At 44.2% G+C, this 25,487-nt stretch overlaps 1 protein-coding gene across 1 annotated transcript in view; it reads right to left on the reverse strand.

Annotated features, from left to right (window-relative positions):
• The window catches only part of LOC147747702 (potassium channel subfamily T member 2), a 1,549,272-nt gene that overhangs the window by 554,006 nt on the left and 969,779 nt on the right, over positions 1–25,487 (reverse strand). Inside the window, exons 10-11 of the mRNA XM_086926024.1 lie at positions 9,481–9,661; positions 6,011–6,175 (exon numbers count right to left, since the gene is read on the reverse strand). Of these exons, the coding sequence (XP_086782150.1) occupies positions 6,011–6,175; positions 9,481–9,661 (346 nt within the window). The remainder of the gene's footprint in view (positions 1–6,010; positions 6,176–9,480; positions 9,662–25,487) is intronic.

The raw sequence follows: 25,487 nt of genomic DNA on the forward strand, positions 1-25,487 counted from the left end.
CATGGGGCGTGCCCCATGCAGATGAGGGAGTCCCTTTGCCACTGCGCCCGCGCCCTATTAAAGACAAGGGCGCAGAGCCTAAGAAGCTCTTAGGATGTGCACTGACAAAAAATATTACACGCTTACATTTTGGTGCATAGGATACGTTGACAGTGGGGCTAAATAATTCCTTCAGCAGAGGATACACAGAAGTAATTTTGAAAGTAGAAATATACCGATCCACCACGTAAACCCCCAAACAATGGAAATCTCTCTTTACCAGTAAATTATGAAAAGAAGAAATTGCTGCATTCCATATTTGTATAGTTTCTTATATGTAGTTCACTTCTGAATAAGCGAGGCCTTCATTCAGGAAACATTTATAATGTCAAGTTTAGTCATGCAGCAAAAGATGTTCACAATGGCAGCTTGAATGATGCAGGGACCAAAGGTCGTGCACTACAGAGGTAGAAATAAAAAAAATCAGAAACAAATATGAGATTCACTTAAATATCCAGTGCCTTGTGCTCCTGGCGTTTATGCTTTTTATTAAAAAAAATGAGGTTACTGGTTGAGGGTGTGGATAAGCCCTACTCAAGCAGGAATCACAAACTGTAGGAAGGGGGAGGCTCTAGTTGGCGCAGTGGCGACACTAGCGACAAGCAGGGACTCTCTCTTCCTCGTCAGGGCTGAGGGTTACCTTTCAGACAACCTCTGCTTTCCCTCTAGGTAGTGTGGCTTAAGCAGTCGTAGGCTAATCTTTGGGGCACATAGGGTTAAACACTTGCAATATTACACCGTCACAACCAACCCACCACACAACGAGACCAAACTGTATTCGTTGAAAATATATCTCTTTATATAAACTTCAAGCAGGCAAGTGAATACAGTTATCAGACTTCAAAATAGCGGTTCCAAGTTACTTAGTTCAAGTTGCCACAGTTCTTTCTAGCAATAAGTGTTCTTTAGGGCCTTCCGGCCGGTTCAACAAAGTTCTTGTGGGGCGGGCGGCTTCCAGGGGAGCTGTCCCACGTCGCGTTGCCTTCCCGGGGTCGCTGGTCGTTGCGGCTCTCAGCCGAGCAGGTCACGGGTCATCCGGGGCAGCGGTGCTCTGTGGCGGCAGGGTCCTTTCCTCGTCGTTCGCTCCGACCCTGTAGGCGGCGGCTGTGTGGTGGCGGCAAGTGGCAGTACGGTCCCCAAGTGCAGGACGTACCCAGCCAAGTGCCGGTGCAGCTGTGCGCTCACAGCTGAGCTGTCGGGCAAGATACCGACCCAGAGGATTCTCACAGGGCGACTGTCCGTCTTTGCAAGTGTATTGGCTGCTCGTGGCGCAGTCAACTCGAGAGCTCGGACCGGACGGGTCCTCCTTCGCTTTGCTCTCGGGCTCCCGGTGCAGTTGCGGTCACGGTGTTCGGGCCAGCGGCGGCTGGACCTCACTTTGCTTTCGCGGTTGCTTTGGGCCCCGGTCACGGTGGTCAGGTGGATGTCGTTGCCTTGGAGGAGATTCCTCCGTCGGTACTGCGGCGATAAGCAGCACACACAGTTGCTTTCTGCAGGGTGTAGCGCCCACTGGTCCTGGGGCGCTGGTCAGGGGGCAAGTTCAGAGCAAGCCCTTGGAGATCGGTCAGCAGAGTTTGGCACAAAGTTTTGTCAAGCAAAAGTCTTCTCGTAGTCTTTCCTTTTTCCTCTCCCTCGGCAGCAAGGCACCAGACACAGGCAAGAGACCATACCCTTCCTTGTCCTTCACGGTCCTTCTCGTCGGGCAGAGTTCCTTCTGTAGCCCAAACTGGATCTAACTTTCAAGGAGCAGGGCTCCTTCTTTTATACGGTATTTCTTTTGTTCTCGCAGGCCAGGGGGGACTTTGCATAGCCACTTTCAGTCCTTGAGTACTCCGGTGGGTGTACTCCGGCTTCTGCTGTCAGTGTGAGGGGCAGGCGCATCAGACGCCCCACAGGAGGTGGAGCCACCATTGTGTGGACAGGGGCAGCCAGAAGCACCTTGTTGATGGGGCTTCGCCCGTCCTGGGCCAGGTGTCGGCTGAGTCATCAGTCGCTCCCCAGGAGGGTGGAGCCAGCATTGTGGTGGTAGAGCACAGCAAGATCCAGAGTCAAGAGCCACTCCTACCTCCCACTAAGGTGTAATCTGTGCATTCACCACCTGTCATCCCCCCAGCCCTGTCACTCACACATCCCAGACAGTCAGATACACATACCAGCAGAGGCGGGCTGAAATGGTTAGGCAAGCAAATGCTAACTTTCTAAAAGTAGCATTTGCAAACCCAGGATACCAAAATAAACTTGACTACAAGAAATATTTTATCATCCTGAGTTCAGGCATACTAAACACGACTCGCTACCATGCTCCTTGAGCCTGCTGGGATTATAGGGTGTAACAATTCCAGCAGCTCAGTCTGGCCTAACGGGAGCAGGTAGCCTTCAATAGTGAAATACGATTTGGGTTGTAAGTCACTACTAGGACATGCCACACACATCAGGGCTTGTCCTACCTTGCACCTACAACGCACCCTGCCCGCAGGCCTACCATAGGGGTGACTAATATGTAGTCAAGGGAAGGTTCGGGCTGGCAAGTGGGTGCACTTGCCCAGCTAGCGTGACAGTACGAGACCGCACGCGGGTTCTGCGGTCGCAGTTCCCAGACACATCTTTACGGCTGCTTCGGTGGGTGGCGCAACCAGCGCTGCAGGCCCACTAGCAGTAATGGCATCTACCAGCCCCGGCACTCCTAGTGCACTTTACTAGGGACTAACAGTAAATCCAATGAACCAATCATGGATACCAATCACATGTATAATTTACAGTAGGGAGCACTTGCACTGCGGCACGGGTCAGCCGTGGCGCAGTGCCCTGAGTATCGGAAAACCAGCAAAACATCGGAGGCACATCAGCACAAAGTGGAAGGGAAACTCACGCCAAGGTGCCAGGTCTAACACAAACCTTATCATGGTGCAGTCACAAACAAACCTCTAATTAACCTGTGCTTAACCCTTTGGTAGCTTGTCACAAAAGCAATCAAGGTTAATTTAGAGGCACTGTGTAAAGCATTTATGCAGCACTTCAAACAGTAGTGGGAGGTCATTATTTTGTTGTGTTTATAACACAATCTCCCACTTGTGGGAGTTGTTTTTCGAAAAACAAAAAAAAGTAAAACTTTTGTTGTAAGGCCATCAAACATGATGGCAGCCAAACACCAGACTTTTAGTACATTGAAGGGAACTATCATGAAATCAGTTCCTCTCAATGTACAAAGATGACCACAGGGATGGCTGTCATCTCAAAATTGAGCAGGTGGAGTTCGATTGAGTTGGCAACGGTAATGTCCGCCACCATCCTGACAGACTCAGCTCTGTCAGCCAACCTCCAAATCAGGACCTTAGTAACTTGAGATTATTCTTGTTTTTTTTTCAAATTCGTCAAAGTGGACGGAATGTGCACAAAAGTTTGCAAAAGGATGAAAGTACTGGTTTTGTGTTGGTATGTAAAGTTTTGTGACAGTCAATTGGGGAGCAAATAAAGGGGATGTCATAAAAAATGTATTTGCTTCTAACGTTGGTGCTGTTTTATGAATCTGCTTCAACTATGGCAGGCAGTTAGCATGTTACACCCAGTGCATGTATAATTAGGAATTGTGCAGAAGCAATAGGTGAAATTAAAGGGGGGGAGGCAAAACATGTTTGCTTTACCAATAACTTTAGCATTGTTTGATGGATATGTGCAAAAGTTGGCAGACACTCAGCTGTTTAGCCTACACTTGGTTGTATCAATTTCATGGCACTGTTTCATGAATTTGCATGAAATTTGGTAGCTAGCAAATTAAGACCAGTTCAATCCCAGGGAGCCCATGCGATCAACCTCCACGGCCGCTGCCAAAGTAGGTTGGCTGCAAGGCTTGGCCAGAGGCCATCCACAGTGCAGGATGTGTACGTACATAGTAGGTGAAAGTGGTACATCACTGATAACACCACAGTTAAAGATCTGTTATAGTTCGGTGAACATAAATGTGAAATTGTCCTGAAATTCGTCACTTATGGTGTGTAACCAACTATGCACATCATAACTCATGCTCCCACCACCATGTTCCTAAAAGGCTATCTAAATATGAGTTTGGCGGTGCGGGAGCAGGATCGCCCCACTCTATCACTGCCAAACCCATTTTTGAACCAACCCCCAGATTAGGAGTTTTCTCCTGTCTGGTGGGGGGTTCTTTGGCGTTCCCACGGCAGTGCCTATGAAATAGGCACCACAGTGGAAACGTCAAAATCAGTACATGTACGTGATGGACTTCTGCAGTCTATGATGTGTAGGTAACTGGGGTGCATGCAACACAGGGGGGCACAACGTGTGCCCCCGCTGCATGCCCCCCATGGCACCCCCTTTGTTTCCTCACTGCAGCGGCACCTCCAAGCAAATTGCGGCTTCAAGACTGCTGCACCACCACAGGGGTTCTCTGTTCCCTGGCAGTTGCGGTTGTCCCTGAGTGGGCCGACTGTCCTGGTCATAATAGGGCAGTCAGAAGACCGCCACCTCTGTGCCCTCATTGTCTGGTGGTCTGTGGGCTGCCAGACTGGTAATAAGCCCCTAATAAATGACAGAGCTTTAGTTATGGCATGTGCTGAAGGGTTATGTATGTATTTGTGTGGATACATAGATAGAGAGACAGAGAATAGATAGATAGATAGATAGATAGATAGATAGATAGATAGATAGATAGATAGATAGATAGATAGATAGATAGATAGATAGATAGATAGATAGATAGATAGATAGATGGATAGACAGACAGACAGAGAGACAGACAGACAGACAGACAGATAGATAGATAGATAGATAGATAGATAGATAGATAGATAGATAGATAGATAGATAGATAGATAGATAGATAGATAGATAGATAGCCCATTGTTAATTGCACTTTGAAGACAACAGCATTGTTCAAGCGACCTACCCCAAAATAAATCTCTCCCTCTCTCTTTCTATATATGCGTGTATGGGCGTGTGAGTGTGTTTAGCAATCCCAGTTAGCTTTTCTCTGATTGAAAATAAAACATTTGATATTCAAAACAGAAGAATCTGCCTGTTAATTACTGATTCGTAATATTTATAACACTTAGGGGCCCATTAGGATGTCGGGCGGATTGCCCCCGCTAGGCTTGCGGTAGCCACCGCCGGCCTGGCGGGGGCAATCCGCCCGACATCCTCACCTGAATTCCCACCCGCCATATTAAAATGGCGGGGGTACTGCGGTGGACGGGAAGACCGTCCGCCGCTTATCCGCCCCGGTCACCTTGCGGCCGGGGCGGAAAAGGATTAATATGGTGACGGTGTCTTTCAGACACTGCCAACCATATTACAATGGCTTCTGGTGATGCCTTTCCGCGGCGGCAATGCCGCCACGGAAAGGCATGCCGTCTTCACCCTGGGGCCCCCTGCAGGTCCCCAGAGTGAAGGAGAGGTGGGGGGTGCACACCTTCAGTACCCCCCTTCATTTGCATAAACAAAGCGGCAGGCACCGCGCGGTGCCTGCCGCTTTGTTTATGCAAATGCTTTAATGCATTTTTAGCATTGTGGCGGGCAGTGCTGAGAGCACCACCCGACACAATGCTAAAAATGCAGGATGTGCCCTTATGGCGGGCGGTCCAAATCCCCGCTAGGATGACGGGCGGACAAAGTCGGCGCATCATCCTAATGACCCCCTTATTCTTTAGCGTTTTTTTTTTAAATCTTGGAATCAATCTTGTTACAGTGCATGTGCGTAGCAGCCTATAGGTGTCTTTATCTCGCAGTAACATTGTCTTGTCAAACCTAGAGAAACTGACATGTACTTTCCATGTAGCCTCGTAAATACATACACGTTAGAATGTCCTGATTGGGACAGTTTGTGTGTCCTTTCCTCATCATCCACATTCTGATTTGGTAGACAGACATACGTCAAGCATCAGTCTTCAGAAACGCATCCTCTTTGCAGATACAAGCATCACTCATTCATAATCCTTCTCTTACATCGGTGTCGTACCTGCAGTCGCGGGTGAGCATAGAACTCATTTAGGAAATCCATCAGCAAGTCGATCTTCAGGGAGCTGACGCACAGCACTACGTGCTTCTCGGTCTGAGCGCGGTGACGACTGTAGTTCCCGCCAGACTTCTGTCTCTCCATCCACAGGTAGGCGAGCTGTTCAAACTGCAAGAAGACACTGTGAGTGTCACATCAGCATACTCGCAAAGTGTACTACAGACATCTCACTACCATTAGTCTTTATTTCAGATTTCCTATCTATTTCATGCAGGACTCAAATACATAAATCTTATCAATACATGCAAGTGTTAAAATGTATGTCGCCACTACTGTTTCAAGAATGGATTCTGGTTGTTGATGGGTATGAAACCTCTGAAAGGACCAAAAAAATCTACATCTTACCATTGTTTTATGTCATTGATCACTATCACCCAACTGTAGTAACCTTTTTCAGGATAGGCTTCTATTGGTCTGTTTGACAGGAAACCACATTTTCCACTTCGAACACTACAATCATGCATGAAGTGACTGTGCATAGCATCTCTATGGTAAAGCCTTTCTCTTTCAAAAATGAAGCATTATAAGGATCGTTTCCAAAAATGTCTACAGACATTCACTTCTAAAAGTTATGGGATTGTCACCAGTGCTGTCCTGTGCACATTTACTGTTCATGTAGAAAAAAGAGATATGTGGGAGGAAGGGGCTTAGCCACATCAGGACTGTGGGCAAGCAACATCCTACGGTATGCAACAAGCAGATGACATGCTGGTGGACATCTTCAGCATGTCATCTGCTTGTTGCATACAGTAGTATATTGCTTGCCCACAACCCTGATGTGGCTTAGCCCCTTTCTGTCACAGATGAATGAACCAGGCCATGCTGCCATCATCAAGATAACCAAGAGAAGTATATCTATGCTGAGGAGAATAGCCCAAATCTACCAAAGGAAGTGGAAAAACATGAAATCCTGGCCAGTAGAGATGAAAATATGTTGATTATAGACAATAACCTGAAGATAGTCTAAGAAGGGGGGGCCTAGTAGTGGGAGAAAGGATAGTACACACATCCCACCAGCTTTTCCTATCTCCGACAGGTACTGAAAGTCCTGTTGCCCATATCGGAGTCTCATCAGACATGAATCTATGCACGCCTAGGCACTATTTCAACACTTCCACCCACTGCACCTATCCAATTAATCCTTTTTCTGTTACCCCTCCATATAGATTTGTTGGTTTTGATATTCCTCATCTTCGTGGGACTGCTTAGCATATCTACTCTCGGTTTGTAGTTTCACTTCCCCTGCCACTGCTTCCTCCTCCAATTATCTTAGTCCTTGTCTTTCCACCATGGTTCCACCAGTGCTTCTGTAATAATGCCAATCCCCACATCCCTTCTGGTCTTAACAACTGTCAAACCTGCACCTTGCTGAGAAACCAGCTTCATTTACAGATGCCTTTCTGCCTCTGGAATGCCAAATTAATCTCCAGCAAGGTGACATTAATCACATATCAATTTGCCTCTCAACTGCAACAGTAACTGAAAACCAAATCTTGTCTACTCATTTCAAGGTTGTGCCCACCACACTATCGCAGGGAATGTATCTCAAGCCAGTATGAGAACCTTGGGAATTTCCTTCCTCGCCCATCAACACTACCAAAGTAGCCCACTGACTCATGGACAATAAATCGCAGCGGGAAGCAGGGCACTTTAAGTTTAAGTGAGCATGTATCTTTGGGCGGCCGTCTTGCGACTGCCATCCATACATGCACATTTTAAACCTCTCTAACCCAGATGTTTAAAACAAGTGGGCAAGAGACAGCGTAAGTCTCTAGTGCCTTCGGGAGCGCCGAAGGTGGCCTCTCGCTCCAATCCTGGCCCTTCTTTAATGCTGCATAAGAGCAGTGCCACGATTAGTAACTGCAGTTTCCTGGGTCCCGCACTGACTGTCTAGAGAAGACCCAAGCGAGGAGGACGTCGCGTCAGGAAGGTAAGTGTAATTATTTCATTTACTTTCATTTTTGTTGCACATTTATCAGGGTGCCCTGATTTTCCGTGGTTGAATTTGGTGTCAGGTACTAATCACCTCCAGTCACACAATTTCCTCAACAGGACAGCCAAGAAGTCTTGCTTTTGAGGTTCATGGTATATACCGTTAACAGAGTTCTGTTTAGTGTCTTGCGCTTTCAAATGTCCGACTCCTCCCTTTGGAATAGTTTCACCACAATATCTGTTCACGACTAAGTCCCATTCCAGTCAAAGGTGCACTTTTCTTAGAGCACACATAATGGGCGCACCAGCATTGGAGACAGGGTGGAGGAAGGGCAATATTCGTCTGAGTCCCAAACACGGTTGCATCACCCGGCACCACTCATTCTACAGCCCACTCTCCTATCTGTCAGACAGCCACGAATTACCCTACTGTCATGCATTGTCTTAGGTAACACACTAAGTGACAGAGCTCGATCAGGGGACGTGCATCCCGGCCAGTCCTACTATGTCCATCTTCAATGCTTTTACAGCAATGGGTTATTTTCAATTGCATTTGACCTACATGTGCTATAGACGTCTTTGTTGTTCTATGTAGAATATGCCCTAAAAATGTGCTGTGGCTCTTTAGCAATTTGTCACAAATGTAAAAATAAGTCTTCCTGTGTCTAACACTGGAGTCAAGCAATGACAACGGCCTGATTTAGAGAGCAGTAATGCAAATTCAACTAGCTCGGGACAGATGCAGCCAGCGACGGCCCGTGGAGGGAGTTACGGTGGGGCAGGAGGCCGGGGAGGGGGAGGGGCAGGGTGGAGGTTGCTAAAAACCGGCATATGGATAATTGCAGGTAAGTAAACAATTTAATTAATAAAACGAATTTCGTAGCTCGCACTGCATTGCATTTTGCGATGCAAGGCGCACTACGAAATTCGATTTATTAATTAAATTGTTTACTTACCTGCAATTATCCATATGCCGGTTTTTAGCAACCTCCACCCTGCCCCTCCCCCTCCCCGCCCTCCTGCCCCACTGTAACTCCCTCCACGGGCCGTTGCTGGATGCATCAAATGTTCCCTCAACAGGTTTACCATTGGCATAATTACTACCACCATGTTGCTGCAGGATTTACTGCATGCACGAGAATAATTAGATTTTACTTTAGGGCAAACGTCAACATTAGGCTCTCTTCCCTTATTAAAAACATAAAACAAACTATTCATTCCAGAACAGAAAAAAACAAATTAAAGTATTTTTTTATTTCCTATTAGGACTAGATCCTTAGGCTAGTAAATACTAGCACAGTTTATGCGAAGGAACAGCTTCAGTTCTGCAGCAATAAAGTTTAGACCACCTTGAATTTATTGCCTACCATTGTACAACATTGCAATCATTTATTGTGATTCAAGAAAATAAATATATGCTTTTTTCAACATATTTGTTTTATGACAATTTGCCAACTGGTAATATAGCTGAAATACAATACCTGTATGGGAAGTACAACAAGTGCAACACAGATCATAATCACAACCAACAGCTTGGATGGCCAGATCTTCGGTGTGACGTCGCCAAATCCCACAGTAGAAAATGTCACAATGCAGAAGTAGAGCGAATCAAACAGCGTCAACTTATTGCCTGCTCTTTCCAAATGTTGAATTCCACATATGCTACCAAGAAAGCAAAAAAAAAATACCAATAAGCCTGTAAACACATTATTGAGATCCTTTATATTGTGCCAGTGTTAGTCCAAGAAAAAGTATGCAATCTATGTAAATTGTACCCAGTGATATCTGTGAATGAACTTTCAAAATGATCACAAAGACTGAATAACACATTAGCATTTGAGCTCACATGGGTGCTGTGCATTCTACAGATGGCCGGCACACCGAGAATGGACTACAGTTAAAAAACATTTTCAAATGTATCTTTGTGCTAAATTTGTTGGTTCAATGAATTGAGCCAAATTATGTTATACTCAGTCTTTACATATTAGAAAGCTGTGGCAGTATTTTTGTTCCCCTTGGATTTGTTATACTATTAACGAAAGAAAAAGCAAGTCATAGGCACCATAGCATCATATTTTATTAGCTCTTCACTGTGCATCTCTGATGCTGCTGAAAATCTCACAATTTATGAATATAAACAAACACATCTGCAGAAAGATTTTTAGATAGGTAGACGTCTGCCACGGAGATGTGCCACTGGTCAAGTAGACTTCTAAATGTTTCTTCAGGTTTGAAGTCGGAGTATGGCCTCATTCAGTCACAGACGCATGCAGAGATTTTAACCCCTTCAGTGCTGCGCGAATTCCCGCGCTGTGCTGAAGGTTCTATTGAGCCAACGGACTCATGACGGAACGGTTCCGTCATGAGCACAGGCCAACCGATGCTCATGACGGAACCGTTCCGTCATGAGCACCGAAGGGGTTAACAGAAATGGAGACCTAAAGCAAATGACGCAGTTGGGCATAGTGTCCAGTCAAAAGATAGCTAACACCACAAGTACACAGATAGAAAGCATGTGAGAGCAGTGGATTGAAGGGTATACTAAAATAGCATGGCCAAAATATCCAGTATCAAAATATCGTGAAAGTAAGAATATAGAAGTTAGTATAGATGTACTTAATCAACACACATCCACTTTGACAATATAAATTGCCTACTGGTGGTCGCCATTAGGTAGATAGAGTTAGGACTATGCTTTAGTAGTAAAATCCTTTGTTGACATGCCTACATCTTTGGTGCCATTTGACAAATCTACATGAAAGTTTCCCAAAAAAATGTGTGCTTGTGATTCTTGTTGCGCATGGAAAGTTTCGGGGCGATCGGTCAAGTGGGGGCTGAGAAAAAGAAAGGGATATCAAAAAAGTAAATTTTTCCATGTAAATTCCTATAGGACCATTGAACCGCTGAATGGAAATACACAAAGTTTGGCAGAAAGGTAGATTTGGTTATGTAGATTCTGCTTTTTGTTATTTGGTGAAAATCCGATCAGTAGTTTTTGGGAAATTTCAGAGAATATAGTTAGTGATATCTTTGGCTGCGATGACTTCGAGAAAAATGACAAACGTGAGCAGCGAAATAAAGAGCTCTGTTTGTCTGCCTACACTTCAGCCAGGAAGTGTTGGCAGCCATCTTGGGACTCAGATTCAGCCGAGTCCCCAAACAAAAACAAAAAAAACAGAAAAGGGGGTCAGCTAGGATTATGCCCCCCTGGGAATCCACTATGGCTTAAATGCCTTTAAATTTTTTTTTACGTACATTCACAATATTCGCAAATTCGCAGGAAAAATAAACAAAAAAAAGGGCAGTCTCCAACGCTTGCTTCTAAATAACCTCGAGTTGGGCCAGGTCATGGGGGCATAGCGCAAATATGGTTGCAGGGAAACAGATGAAAATATTGCTTTGACAGACAGGGACTGTCTTTCAGCAGCTCCCTGTCTGTCAGAGCAATGCCGGCTCCCAGAGGAAATGGGGAGCCAACTGGGACCGTGGAGGCCTTGAGGCTCCCACCGCAGTCCCATTGCACAGATATGGCAGGACCCAGGGGGACGGAGTCCCAAAGGCCGAAATCAATCTTGGGAGTGGGGCCGTGTTGCTCCCCTCCCTTAGACAAAGATAAATAATATAGGAGCAGAGAGAGGAAAAATAAAGGAAGCAACAAGCAGAAAGATGCAAATAGAGATCAGAAACGAGCATAAAGAGGTAAAATAGAGATCAGAAACTTGCAGAAAAAGGCAAAATAGAGTTCAGAAATGAGCAGAAAGAGGCAAAATAAAGGCCAGCAGCTAGAGGAAAAATAAAGGCCAGCAGCGAGCAGAAAGAGGCACTATAGAGATCAGAAACGAGCTGAAACAGGCATAATAAAGATTTTGCATTTTGGAAGCCCCCTTTTTTCTCAGCCCCCTGCTTGACGGATCAACCTGAAAAATTCAAGAAAGGAGCTGAAGTGGAGTCACCTTTTTTAAAAAATGTTTTGTTGTCTAAGGGGCTAAGTTATTAGCAAGCCAAAAAATACTCCATCTATGCAAAAGGAGACCTAACTATATCTACCTTGTGGTGACTGTGAAAGCACCCTTGAAACTAAGATGCACTCACTTGAAGCTGAACTTTAAAAAAGCTCTTTATTGTTTAAGGCAGAAAATTTTCCATTTGCACTGAGATTCTTCATATGCCTGGCGCGTTTTGGATCCTCGCGGTTCCTTGTTTGCAGGCTCCAGTAAAGCTTTGCACAGGCACTTCAGAGGCACACTTATATCTGCATGCTGATTACTACAAGTCACACCCTCGAGTGGGCCTCACAGGTGAGTGGATTCAACGTGCATGCTGGAACATGTAATGCCTAGATTACTTTTTACCTTTCAGTAAGTGTGCGCAGTTTTACCAATAAATTATACACATTATATACATACTTATATTCTTGCTCACCTCCTCCGCTGAGCAAGAGATCAGGAGAAGGGCAATGCCTCCTCTTAACTTTTCCGGACTGCCATTCTTAAAACATTACATTTTAAAAGCACTACACAAATCACAAGGCTGCTGAATTTTAAACCAGACTTTTTTTATTTGGAGCAAGTCTTTTACAAGTGCACTAACTGAAGGCTTTTACTATACATTGCAGTGTTTAGAATGCAATTAGTCTAATTTGAAAATTATCTGCATTTTGAACATATGTGTGACAATGTTTGCAGCGCATTTTGGGAATTGTATGCTCTTAAACTACAAAGTCATGTGGCAGTTTGGTTTATAAATCCACGAAGGAACCCTGTTACCGATTCCACCAGGCTGCACAGCCCTGACTTTAGTTTGAATCCAATGAATCACTTTCTTTACTCTCTTTTATTCTTCTTTGTTTAACCATTTACTTTAATCCACTCTTGACTTTTATTTAATTCATTTTATCCAATCTGTGTCTTGACCCTGGTTTTTCACAAAAGCACAGGAGTCCAAAGTGGGTTTCTCATACCACAACGTTTATTATAACAGCCTAATGCATTTCGTAAAGTACATTCCCTTCCTCATAGGCGTCTGTAAATACAAATACAAGTTTTAGCCCTCTACATTAATTCTATGCAATAATTTCTTTACATTAAAATCAACAGCAAGACTCATCAGTTAAAAAACCTCAATCGTATGTTTGTCATATTCTCCAAACCATGTGCAAAATAAATCAACCCGAGTTTAAGAGTCACCAACATAGTGCATCCCTCATTTGCTTCCTCTCCTTCATCTCGAAAATAAAATCCAGCGTTTCATACACTAATCAGTCCTGTCTTTCTGTCTGTTAACTCAAACTGTAAGCTTTTACTACGAACACAAGTACAAATGTAAACAACTCTATGCTCACCGTAGTCTGTTAATCACCATGGTCTTTTAAAGAAAATTATTTCATCTTTTCATTTCCTGACGGGAAAAAAACGCTGGTCACCTATTTATGTGCAAGTTAAATCTGTGCATGGTCAGCGACGGCTACCACCCCCCTCCCTGTGGACCCACATCAACCCAGGACACACAGACACGAAACATGATTGTCTTTGGAAGGCGGGGGGCAAGACCCCCCGGCCGTATTTATTAAGATACAAAATAATAAAATTATTAAACAAAAGATACAGTTTCATGCAAAATATTCAGGGACATTAGATACAATCATATCAACAAGTATGATATGCTAACCTTAACAAGATTCTAATACAGCTTGTTTCCTAACCGAATCTAACATCCTCCTCTGAAATTTTGCATACTAACATTACTGGCCATATGGCGAGGTCCTAACCGGTGTCAGGTCCTACTAGCTGCGCCCTTACCGTAAGTAGGTGCGCATGTGCAGCCGAGCCCGTTAAATACTCGGTCGCGGGGCACGACCAGTGTGGGGGAGCGTCCAGGCGACAAGGGCCACCTGAGCGCTCCCCCCTCCTTTATCCTAGGGTCGCGTGGAGGGGGCGGCACGCCCCCTCCCCCCGCCCCCCAGCCGCCCGCCCCTGACCCGGAAGTCTGCGCAACGCCTTCCGGGTCAGGGGTCGGGCGTCAGCCAGCCGGTGGTGAGGTGAGCACCCCCGTGTCATCACTGGATGCCGGGAGGTCACGCCCCCCCCACAGGGAGTCAAGGGAAGAGGGGGGTCGCCGTGCTGCCATGCAGGCGGGGGGGCCGAGGGCCCCTCCTTTTCAAATGCGAAAGCGTTCTTATCTGTGTTCCCGCCCGTAATCGCGGGAACACAGATAAGGACGCTTTGTATTCACAAATTTAACTTGCACATAAAATGGGTGACAAGCGTGTTTTTCCTTCAGGAAATGAAAAGATGGAATATTTTACTTCAAATGACTGGGGTGATTAACAGACTTCGGTGAGCATAGAGTTGTTTACAAGGGTTCAAAAATTCATGTTAAAATCCTTGAACCTAGAAGGTATGATCCTTGTTCTCATCCTACGTTCCCTTTGTGAAGATATCGGACTATCAGTAGATGTAATTAACTTTGGTTTATCTTTGTAACACCCCAAGTCCTTTTTTTTTTTAACCAACTACCCTATTGAGATTCCAGATACAAGAATCTTCTGTTTTTATCGCATTCATTAGAACTTTGACAACTTTATGAGGCTTTAGAAACAAACCCGAAGTTTTCCTCCCAAGGGAGCTCTTATCATGACAAGATCACCAACATTGACAAGAGTAGTTTTTACTGCATTCTTAGCATCACATTTTTTCCCTTGCAATTACTTTTTCTTCTTCATTGGATTTCCACATGACCTGTGAAGAACTACTTCTCTTTTAGACTCAGTGTCATTCACCCAGAAAGGTGCTATAAGTGTATTAGGATGTCTACTTTTTAATAAACTAAAAGGTGTACAACCAGTGGTTGCATGTGGAGTGAATCAATATACTTCAACCTTTTTGTTCAGTTCATCTTTCCAATCAAGCCCATTTTGTTTAGACATAGAGATGGTCTCTTTAAGTACTCGTATAAAGCGTTCTACCATACCATTTGTTTCCGGATGATAAAGTGAACATTGTTTGTGACCAATAAATTATTTTTTTAGAAAATCTTCCATTTCACTTGACACAAACTGCACACCACTATCAGTCAGGAGGGACCCAGGCAAACCTTCATGTGTGAAAACATCTTTGAAAAATGTTATTACATGTTTTGTGTCAATGTTTTAGGTCAATTTGATCTCAGGCCACCTTGAGAACATATCAGTCATGACACAGACATAAGTCTCACCACCATTACCAGATACCGGACCCAAGATGTCGAGAGCTAGTTCCTGCCATGGACTTTTGGGGCGCTCTCTTATGACCATCGGTTAGACTCTAGGTTTGAGACATTTCTCACTTAGAATACAAGGTATAGAGTCTCTAACCATCCTCTCGACTTGAACATCCATACCTGGCCACCAGTAATTGAGTCGAAGTCTTTCTTTCGTTTTAGACGTACCTTGGTGACCATCATGGGCTAGATTGATTAACTCTTCATGAAACACCTTCGGAGGAATTAATCTCGAACCTCTGAAGCTTAAGCCACCACTCACATAAAGTTCATGCCTAACATTCCAATAATAATCTGCATTACCATGAGATTTGCTCGACCACGCCCTCTTAATCAGAGAACGTAGTTCCATAAATTCAACATCTGAATCACATGCTTCTCGCCATTTGTCTTCTTTTATAACATCATGCTCAACATTGCAAACCCATTCATTCATTTCTTTGTCCTCAACATTCACATTATCCCCCTCATAATGAACCTGGAGAGGGTGTCAGCAATACAATTACGCACAACTGTTAGATATTCAACTTTAAAATCATAGGCTTGGAGACCCACAATCCATTTTGGAATTCTGCTTGAAATAACATCAAAACCTTTTTTGTTGCACACCTCACATAAAGGTTCATGATCAGTTCTCACCATGAATTTTGTACCCCACAGCACACTTTTAAGCTTCTTAGTGACCCAATGAACAGCCAGAGATTCTCTCTCTATTACTGAATACCTGAGTTCAGCACCCTTTAGGCTACGAGAGAGAAATAAAATTACGTTGACAGTTTTGCCATTCTCCTGTTGTAAAACAGCATGCTGGCATCAGTAATCAGAACAGAGTTCAACGCGAGATCAAAACTTCAGAGTTTTGCCGTTTTCTTAAGGAAATTTTTTAAATCAACAAATTCACTTTCACACAAATCGGACCAGTTGAAATCAACACCTTTGCTCAACAAAGTCCTTATGTTGACAGTTTTTTCCACAAAACCTTTAACAAATTTACTATAGGTCGTCCCAAGGAACTTCACTACTTCTTCCTCATTGGTGGGAGAGGCTAAGTTTTGTATAATCTCAATCAACTCACATTTAGGTTCTACACCGTTACCTGATATTGTGTGCCCTAGATGGTCAATAGAGGATTTCTTGAACTGACATTTCTCTAACTTGACCCTGAGATTGTACTGGCTGAATCTTTCTAGTACCTAGAGCCTTGTATCATGCTCCCCATCATCATGTGCACAAATTAAGACAATCTTTACTCCAGGTAATTCCTGCAAAACTTTCTCCAGTGCTGCCAATACTAACCCAAATGGCAACCTGAGAAATCTAAAAGTGCCAAAAGGAGTAATGAAAGCAGTGAAATCTTTAGAACCTTCCTCTAACTTGATATGATGGTAAGCAGATTTGAGATCTACTGTAGGAAAACCTTAGCATCCTTTAATAACATAGGCATATCAGAGATTTTCGGGAGAGGGTATATGTCAACTATGACTTGTTTATTAAGGGAGCGCAAGTCTATGCACGAACGCAAGCTGCCATCAGACTTACGAGTTGCGACCACGGGCCCCAACCACTGTGTTCCTTCTACCTCTTCAATAATACCTTCCTTTTTTAACTTATCTAGTTGGCTTTTCATCTCCTCCCGCACAGAAAAAGTAACACTGCGAACCTTACAAGCAACCGGTTTAGCTCCAGGTACTAGTTTAATTTTCTGTACATTGTCTCGGAGGCAACCCAATTTACTGTTGAAAACACTGGAAAATGAACTCTTATGATTTTCAGTGTACATGGCATTACTAATATCACTACTGATTTCATTCATGTGAAAATGGTCTTTTAACACAATGGGGGGATTGCTGTTGGGATCCAACATGACACCTAGATCTTTCTGGTGAAACTAGCTTAAGATACTATCCCCTCTATGAGAAACACAACTTTCCCAGAGACTAACCTTCCATTATATTCAATCAATCCTTGAAAGTATCCTATGAGTTTGATTGGTTCCCCTCCATAAGCGAAGGGTTTGATATCAGCCTTTAATATTTTAACGTTCCCCTGTAAATGATGATTGTAAAAATGTCCAGAAACAATTGTAATTTTTGCCTCAGAATCAAACAGTACACCAGTAGGCATACTTTCCACAAACATTTCATCAAAGGGACCTTTCTTGCTATTGTCTGATGCTTGTGAAACTATTTGGCCAGAGTCATATTCTGATTCAGAATCACTTTCTGAGATTACATGTTGAGAAACAGGGCTCACTTTCACACCATGTTTTTTTGCATGGCAGGCCAAGGTAAAATTACCAATCTTTTTACAGTTGGTGCATGTAGCTCTCAAAGCAGGACAAGATTCCTGCAGCGAAAACATTTGGTTTGAAAACTAGATTTGCTGGGCAAACGTGAACCACTACTTTCTGGTTTAAAACTCTTTTTAAATCCTTTCCCATTGGTAGAAACCTTTACCTCATGCACTATTTCTGCTTTGTTTTCATGCTTGGTAATGATCTCCACACACGTTTGTGTGTGTTGAATCTGCTTTGCAATGTTAATGACCTCCTCCAAGGAAGGATCATCTTTTTGCCAGATGTTATCCCTAACTTTTTGTAGATTGCAACCCAGCATGAACTGGTCTCTAATTCTTTCTTCCAGCAAAGCACCAAATTTACAGGAAGAGCCTGATTTTCTTAAAGCAGTAATGTAATTTTCAACAGTTTCACCTTCATTTTGGGTCCTGCGACCAAAATGATATCTTTTAAGAATCATGCTTACTTTCAGTAAAAAGTGTCTGTCTAATGTTAAAATACAAATTTCATATTCATTTAACCCCTTCAGTGCTGATGACAAAGCCAGCTCGTCATGGGCTTTACCTGCCCTGTGCTTATGACGAGCTGGCTTTGTCACAAACAATGTCATCTCAAAGAATCCAGCACCCAGCGGGAAAATCCCTAGCAGCCAAGGTGTTAAAGTTTGGTCATCTATATCAGGAAGGTGATCAAAAACTTCCTGTCCTTCGGACCCTATATAATGTAGAAGGAGAGCAGTCTTCTTTCAATGATTAAATTGGTACCACACACCTTAGCATATCTTTCAAATACTTTTTTCCACTTTTGTCACCTTATCGGGGGATCCCCTGGTGTTGAAAGAAAGAAAGTTGGTGTGCGACATTCTGCATTTTGAATATTGAAAGTGATTAGAATGTGCTATATGTAAACTCTGATAAAATGGTACACACCACAACAAGTGATAAAGTATTGTGCTGAGGTTCCGGAAGAGTAATTAACTTAAAGTGTAACAGTTTCCTGTAAGGAAAGAAAATGTTAATTGAAAATAAGAAAAATATTGTGACAGAATGTTAGATTTTACAACTCACTATACCTAAAAAGAAACAGACAAAATAAAAAAAATGGCATTATAAATAATTTATACCGAAACCAAGTCCTTGATGATTCTGAAAGTCTGAGTTCAAATAAAGTTCCTACCTCTTCCTGTTTAAGCGATCGTGATGAGGACCAGAGGAGTTAATTTCACCGAAGTGTGGTTCCGTGGTTCCGAATTGGGTTCGATATTTCCGAAACCCGATTTATAAAAATCGTCGGAAATGGACGATTTTGGTCTCTACGGACCGCAAATGGCGAGTATAACGTGTCTGAGTGTTTTCGTATGAATCGATATAGGAGAACACTCTGCATTTGAGGATTAGTCTGAACCCTCGGGTTCCATTTTGTATGTGGCAGCCATCTTGTGTGGTTGCCCTAACATAGGCCCGATGATTGTGGCCGAACGAGTCCTTGACACGTACGCCTTAGCTGACTTCTGGTTGACCTGGCCGAATTAGCTCCTTGCCTGGGGCGAATCCCGCTGAGCCAGTTCCTTGTTCAGCAGCTGGCCTGATAAAGATCAAAGAGCAGGACGTGCCCGACTTTATGGCACACCGTTCCCACTCCTCTATCTCCTTTCCATCTGTTTCTGCTTTTTCCTTTACGACATGATCATCAATCTGGGTTGAAGGTTTTATGATGGGTTTGTCCGGCCTGATCGAACAGGAAACCAAGCATGTGCGCGATCGTTTTGGTGGGATGGACAACGGAAAGTGGGATCATCTATGATTGTCGTCATTCGCTACTTTTTGAAATGCTACTTGCTCATTGGTCAGTTTGTATGCACCAAATGTAAATTGTGATGTTGCCAGAGGCGTAATTTTCGGCATAAAAGACCGAGTTTCGTTCATTGAGGTGGTGCAGTCTCTGTCGAACTACCCGTGTGTACTTCGTAGACCTCTGTCCCTGGTTGCAACCAATAAACTTTGGTCTTTGACGTCATCAAGAAGTATCCCATGTCTCTGTTTGCCAAGACAGGGGAATCCGGGGTCTTTGCGTGTTGCCCTGACACCACTGGGTTATTGTAATAGTATCGGTTCCGAAAAACCCAGTACCTCAATTAGCGCCCCACGTGGGGCGACTTCAGCGGTACCGGTCCAAGCCAGAGGTTCGTGAGGAGCTTCGTGTGAAAATTCCAGAGTTTGGCCAGCCACTTCAGCGACCCCTGTATGTCGACGTGGTTCCGAAGGTCTTTGCTGCGAGGTTTCCCGCGTCCCGGCGGCTACGAAGGACTGCTGCCCTGACTGTCGCCCTGTTTTGGAGCTTTAGACGTTTGTAGAGCGAGACGATTGACGGTTCTTCTGGTGACGCCATCGACAACTCAGTTAAGTATAAAGGGAGCGTCTCCTAGTCCTTAGTTTGTTTTGTATCCTTTAGTGGATAACTTTGAATTGGTACCTGCAGGCCCCAAAGCCAAGGGATTTGTGTATTCACAAGCTTATCGATTTTAGATTGCCCTTGTTGTTTGAAGCTAGACTAGTGAGCAAGATGCCTGGTTTTAGCAGTCTTAGGAATTTGTTTAGTTGTGGTACTTTGAGGGATTCCCGGTTAGAGGATTTGTGTCCGGTTCCTCCGATCGGAACTCCTACATACGAGTTGTATTTGAAACATGGTGTAGGTCCTATTAGCTATAATGAGGTTTGGGTAAGATACAGGAAGAATGACGGTGTACTACAGTGGCCCCGTTATGGTAGTTTTGAGACAGAAGTCTTAGATAACCTTGAAGTGAAATTGTTCAAGAAGAAAGCCCTGCCGGCGATGTTTGACTCTTTCCGCATATGGCGCAAAGAAGCCAAACAGAAAGAAATTAAGTTAGCGAAGAAGAATAAAAAGGGTATGTCAATGGTGCAAGCTGCCGTTGCATACAGAGATGATGAAGAAGAGAAAGAAAGTGAGCAGATGCTTAGAGTGAGGAAGTTAGCGGTAGACAGATGCTACCCAGTCTTGCCGGTTAAAGAGCAGAAAGACGAGAAGGATCTTGTGAAAGACCCTTTAATGTCGCATTTGCTAAATTCACCGCCACCTTATGTGCACCAAAGCAACGTTATGTTTTTGAGCTTATGTGTGTGTTCCTCCATGAACAATGGATGGACGAATTGGGTAGAGTTCCTGTAGAATTGTCCCGATTACGTTCCGAATATGCTAAGGGAACGATTGTGAGTTTACACGATGTCGAGAAAGCGGTATCGACGTTATTGTCGTTACGTAGCGATGTTCCTACTGAACGGCTGTTTGAGCCAGATTCGTCAGTTAGGAGACATGCGCGTCAATATCCGATGCGTGAGGTTCCTCCAGTATGGAGACCTGCTGATCCTAATGCTCATCCACCTGTTCAAGCGCACTTTCAGCGTGTGTGGGTTCATGTACCATGGAAACGTGCAGAAGTTCTAGCACTTAAGCAGACTTTGCCAGATCCGCGGAAGAATCCGGCAGGATATTATAAGGAACTTACGCAAACTGTGAGTTTGTGCGTTATGAATTTGGCGGATATAGACATGCTGTTCGGTAATGTTGTTCCACAGCCCATCTGGAATGTCATTCGACATACAGATCATGATAATGAATTGGGTGAATCGTGGGTGAATCTGGTTGCGGCAAATGATAGACAAGTTGGAGGTGCTAAGCCTGAAGATGTTATTGGTGAACTTCCTGGTAGAATTATCACTTTCATGAAAACTTTGATGGCTGAGGTCCGTGTTAATTGGGACAAATTGTCTGCTTGTAAGCAGAAGAAAGACGAGTCTGTTTCGTACTTTTTCTCGCGTTTCGAGGAAACGTTCGTTGACCATAGTGGTCAGGATATGGCTACCGAAGGTGGCCAGAGATTATTCGTTGATAAATTTGTGCACAACCTTCTTCCTGAGTTGTGTACCAAGTTGAAGGATTCCGAGAGTGCTTGGTCTGTTTCTACTTCGGTGCAAATTCTTGCTACTGCTCAGTACTATGAGAATAGGCGTAAGGATGAGTTAGAGAGAGCGGATAAGAAGACTAAGGAATTGAAGACTAAAGTTCTTCTACAACAAGCTTATCCACCCCGTGTTAATAATCAGCGCGATTATCAGCAGCCTCAACAGTATTTGAGGAACTCGCAAAGAGACGAGACTCCTCAACAGCGTATTCAGTATGGGCCTAATCGGTGTGCGTATTGTAGAGAAGAAGGCCATTACAAGAACAGTTGTCCCGTTCTGTTGCAACGTGCAAATAGTGCTCCTGGTGTTAGCGGTAGAGGTGCTCAACAAGCGCCTAGAGGTAGAGGTCGCGGACAGAACGCGCGCCCTTTGCCACCGCAGAATTCAATGAACAGTTTTGACCAACTGCAGAATTCGTCCGGTAGGACAGCACAGTACTACGTAGATGATTACTATGTTGAAGGCGATGGAGAGCAAGGTAATGATTGTTAGGACAGCCATAGACAAAGAGAGGGAGTTGTTTTAGTTCCGGTAGATCAGAGTGGACCCTACGTTGAAGTGATTGCATCAGGTGTGTCAGAGCCTTTTATGCTAGACACTGGTGCTACGAAGAGTTCTATTATGCATTCTAAACTCCCTGGCGCACCTTTGTCTGGCTTTAATAATGTTTCTATAGGTTTTTCGGGCGCCCCCGTTATGAATCCGATTTCCGTTCCATTGCCTCTTTCTGTTGGTCCTCGTAGGCTTGAAGCACCCCTTCTTTTGACTACAGGTTGTAATGAGAACTTACTAGGCCTTGACTTGTTGAAGAGATTGTATGCGACTTTGTACTGTTCTCCGTCAGGAGTGCATCTTACTTTGGGTGAGAATGTGATTTCTCCAATATATGTTTCGAAAGATTGTCTTCCACCTGAATTGTCTTCGTTACCGGATTCACTATGGGCTATGGGTCCAAATGATGTGGGGCTGTTAGACGTTCCCCCATATGTTGTGACGTTGAAGGCGAATGCACAGTTACCGCGCATTCCGCAATATCGTATTTCAAGTGATGGTGAACGAGCACTTTTGACGATCATTTATGATTTGATTGACAAGGGCGTTATTGAAGAGACTCGAGGTAATGTGTGTAATAGTCCGGTTTTGCCTGTCTTGAAGAGAACTGATTCTTCACAGCCTCCTGTATATAGGTTTGTTGTCGACCTTCGTGAAGTGAAAACAATTGTTGTTCCGCAATTCCCTGTTGTACCCGACATTACCGCATTATTGACATTGATTCCAGCTTCTGCTACTTGGTTTTCGGTGATTGATTTGAAGAATGCTTTCTTCAGCATCCCGATTGCCATAGAGAGTAGAGATATCTTTGGATTCTCTTTAGGAGGACGAAGATTCCGCTTTAAGCGCGCTCCTCAAGGCTATTGCGAGAGTCCATCGATTTACAGTCAAGCTCTGAAGACGCAACTTGACTTGCTGACTTTTCCCGAAGGTGCAGCCCTTATACAGTATGTTGACGATTTGTTGGTCGATGCCGATACTGAAGACATATGTAAGGATGCCACTGTGTCCTTGTTGTCTCATTTGTCTGAATGCCATCATAAAGTTTCTCTCTCGAAATTACAATTCTGTCGCCAAGAAGTAACCTATCTAGGTCACCTCTTATCGAAGGAGGGAAGGAAAGTGACCCCAGAAAGAATCCAGACTATTGCGAGAATGAGTGTCCCTACGACACAGAGAGAAGTACGTGCGTTTTTGGGTATTACGTCGTACTGTAGACAGTGGATCCCAAATTTTTCTCTTCTAGCGAAGCCTCTGATAGCCCTTACAGTTAAGGATACTCCAAATCCGATTCCTTGGACTGAGGAATGTCAACAGAGTTTCTCTGAATTACGCAATGCGTTGTGTTCGGCTCCTGTGTTGGGTACCCCCCAATACAGCAAGCCTTTCACATTGTATGTCCATGAGAGAGAGGGATGTGCATTATCGGTTTTGACTCAACAATTTGGCGGGAAGCAACGCCCATGTGCGTACTTTTCGTCAACCTTAGATCCTGTAGCTAGAGCGTTGCCGAGTTGCTTGAGAGCAACAGCAGCAGCAGCTGTTTCAATTCGACAGTCTGCTGGCTTGGTTATGGACAATACGTTAGTGGTTATAGTTCCACATGCAGTGGATACCCTGTTGAATCGTACGAAGACACAGCACTTAACTAGTGCTCGGTTGTCAGGGTATGAACTTACGTTGTAAGCGAGCCATGTGCACATTAAAAGGTGTAATACTCTAAACCCGGCTACATTGTTGCCGATTTCGCTTGAGATAGACGATGATAGCGAAGAGCAACACAATTGTTTTCTGAGAACTGAAGAAGAGACGAAAGGGAGAATAGATTTGAGGGATATTCCTCTTTCTGACTGTGATGACACCTTGTCGGTTGATGGTTCGTGTTTTAAATTACCGAATGGTGATACCACTGCAGCATATGCTGTGACGACTTTACATACAGTTGTCGAAGCTGCACGTATCCCACACAATTCCGCTCAAGCGGCAGAGCTGATTGCACTTACGAGAGCATGTGTGTTGGCGAAAGGGCAACGAGTGAATGTGTATACAGATAGTCAGTATGCATTTGGTGTGGCTCATAGTTTTGGACGATTGTGGCGTGAACGTGGATTTCTGACATCGCATGGGACGAAAATCAAGCATGGACAACTGGTGAATGAACTTCTTGAATCTCTTATGCTACTTTTGCAAATAGCGATTGTGAAATGCAGTGCTCATAGAAAGGGTACGGATGATGTTGGTCATGGTAATGCGTTTGCGGATGAAGTTGCGAAAGAAACTGCTAGGAATATGACGAGTCGAATGTATGTTGCGGGTCCAGCGAGATGGGTTCCAGAGAAGAGTATGTGCGAAGACACCATTGATAGCGTGAAAGTTATTCAGAGTGAGGCTACAGAGAAAGAGTTGGATGAATGGAGAGAGAGTAAGGGTAGGTTGGATTCGAATGGTTGCTGGACTGATTTGTCCGAACATCAGAGATGGTTGTTGCCTAACGCGTATGTGCTTCCAGTTGTTACAATGGCACATGGATTGGCACACATTAGTGTGAAAGGGATTTGCAAGTTGTTGGCTCCGGTTTGGCAGAATGTAGGGATTCCTAGATGTGCAGAGAATTTAGTCAAGAATTGTATGGTGTGTTTGATGCATAATCCTGGTAAGGGAACTCCAATACCAGCTGGTCATTTTGCTCCTCCTACGTATCCGTTCGAGGCTTTGCAGCTAGATTTTATCCACATGGAAAGATGCAACAACTTAAAGTATGTGTTAGTGGTTGTTTGCTCTTTTTCTAGATGGGTAGAAGCTTACCCCCTTAAGGACAACACTGCCCTGTCCACAGCAAAAGTTTTGATAAAAGAGTTTTTCCCGAGGTTTGGTTTGCCGAGAATTATTTGGAGTGATAACGGAAGTGAGTTTGTGGGTCAAGTGATGAAGAGAGTGTGTGATGGTCTCGGGATTAGGCAGGAATTCCACGCTGCAAACATCCACAATCAGCTGGTTTAGTCGAGTGCTATAATGGCACTCTGAAGCTAAAGTTGGCCAAAATTCAAGAAAGCACTGGTTTACAATGGCCAGATGCTTTGCCATTAGCACTTTTGTCCATCCGAATGACTGTGCACTCGAGAATGGGTTTGAGTCCATATGAAAAGGTGTTTGGTCGCCCGGCGAATGTTTGGGGCGTACCAAGACCGACGACGTTTAGTGACCTCGAATACCCTGTTTTGCTTAACTATTTGCGTGAGCTGACAACTAAAATTAGTGTTTTACGCCAACATGTATACGATACTCTTCCACAAGGTACAGAAGATCCAGGCCACGCGATTGAACCTGGTGCCTGGGTCTTCATCAGAAATTTCCAGCGTACGAAGAACGAGCAACCCCGCTGGACGGGACCCTTCCAAGT

Source organism: Lissotriton vulgaris, chromosome 1_1 (assembly GCF_964263255.1).
Source record: "Lissotriton vulgaris chromosome 1_1, aLisVul1.2, whole genome shotgun sequence".
NCBI lineage: Eukaryota > Metazoa > Chordata > Amphibia > Caudata > Salamandridae > Lissotriton > Lissotriton vulgaris.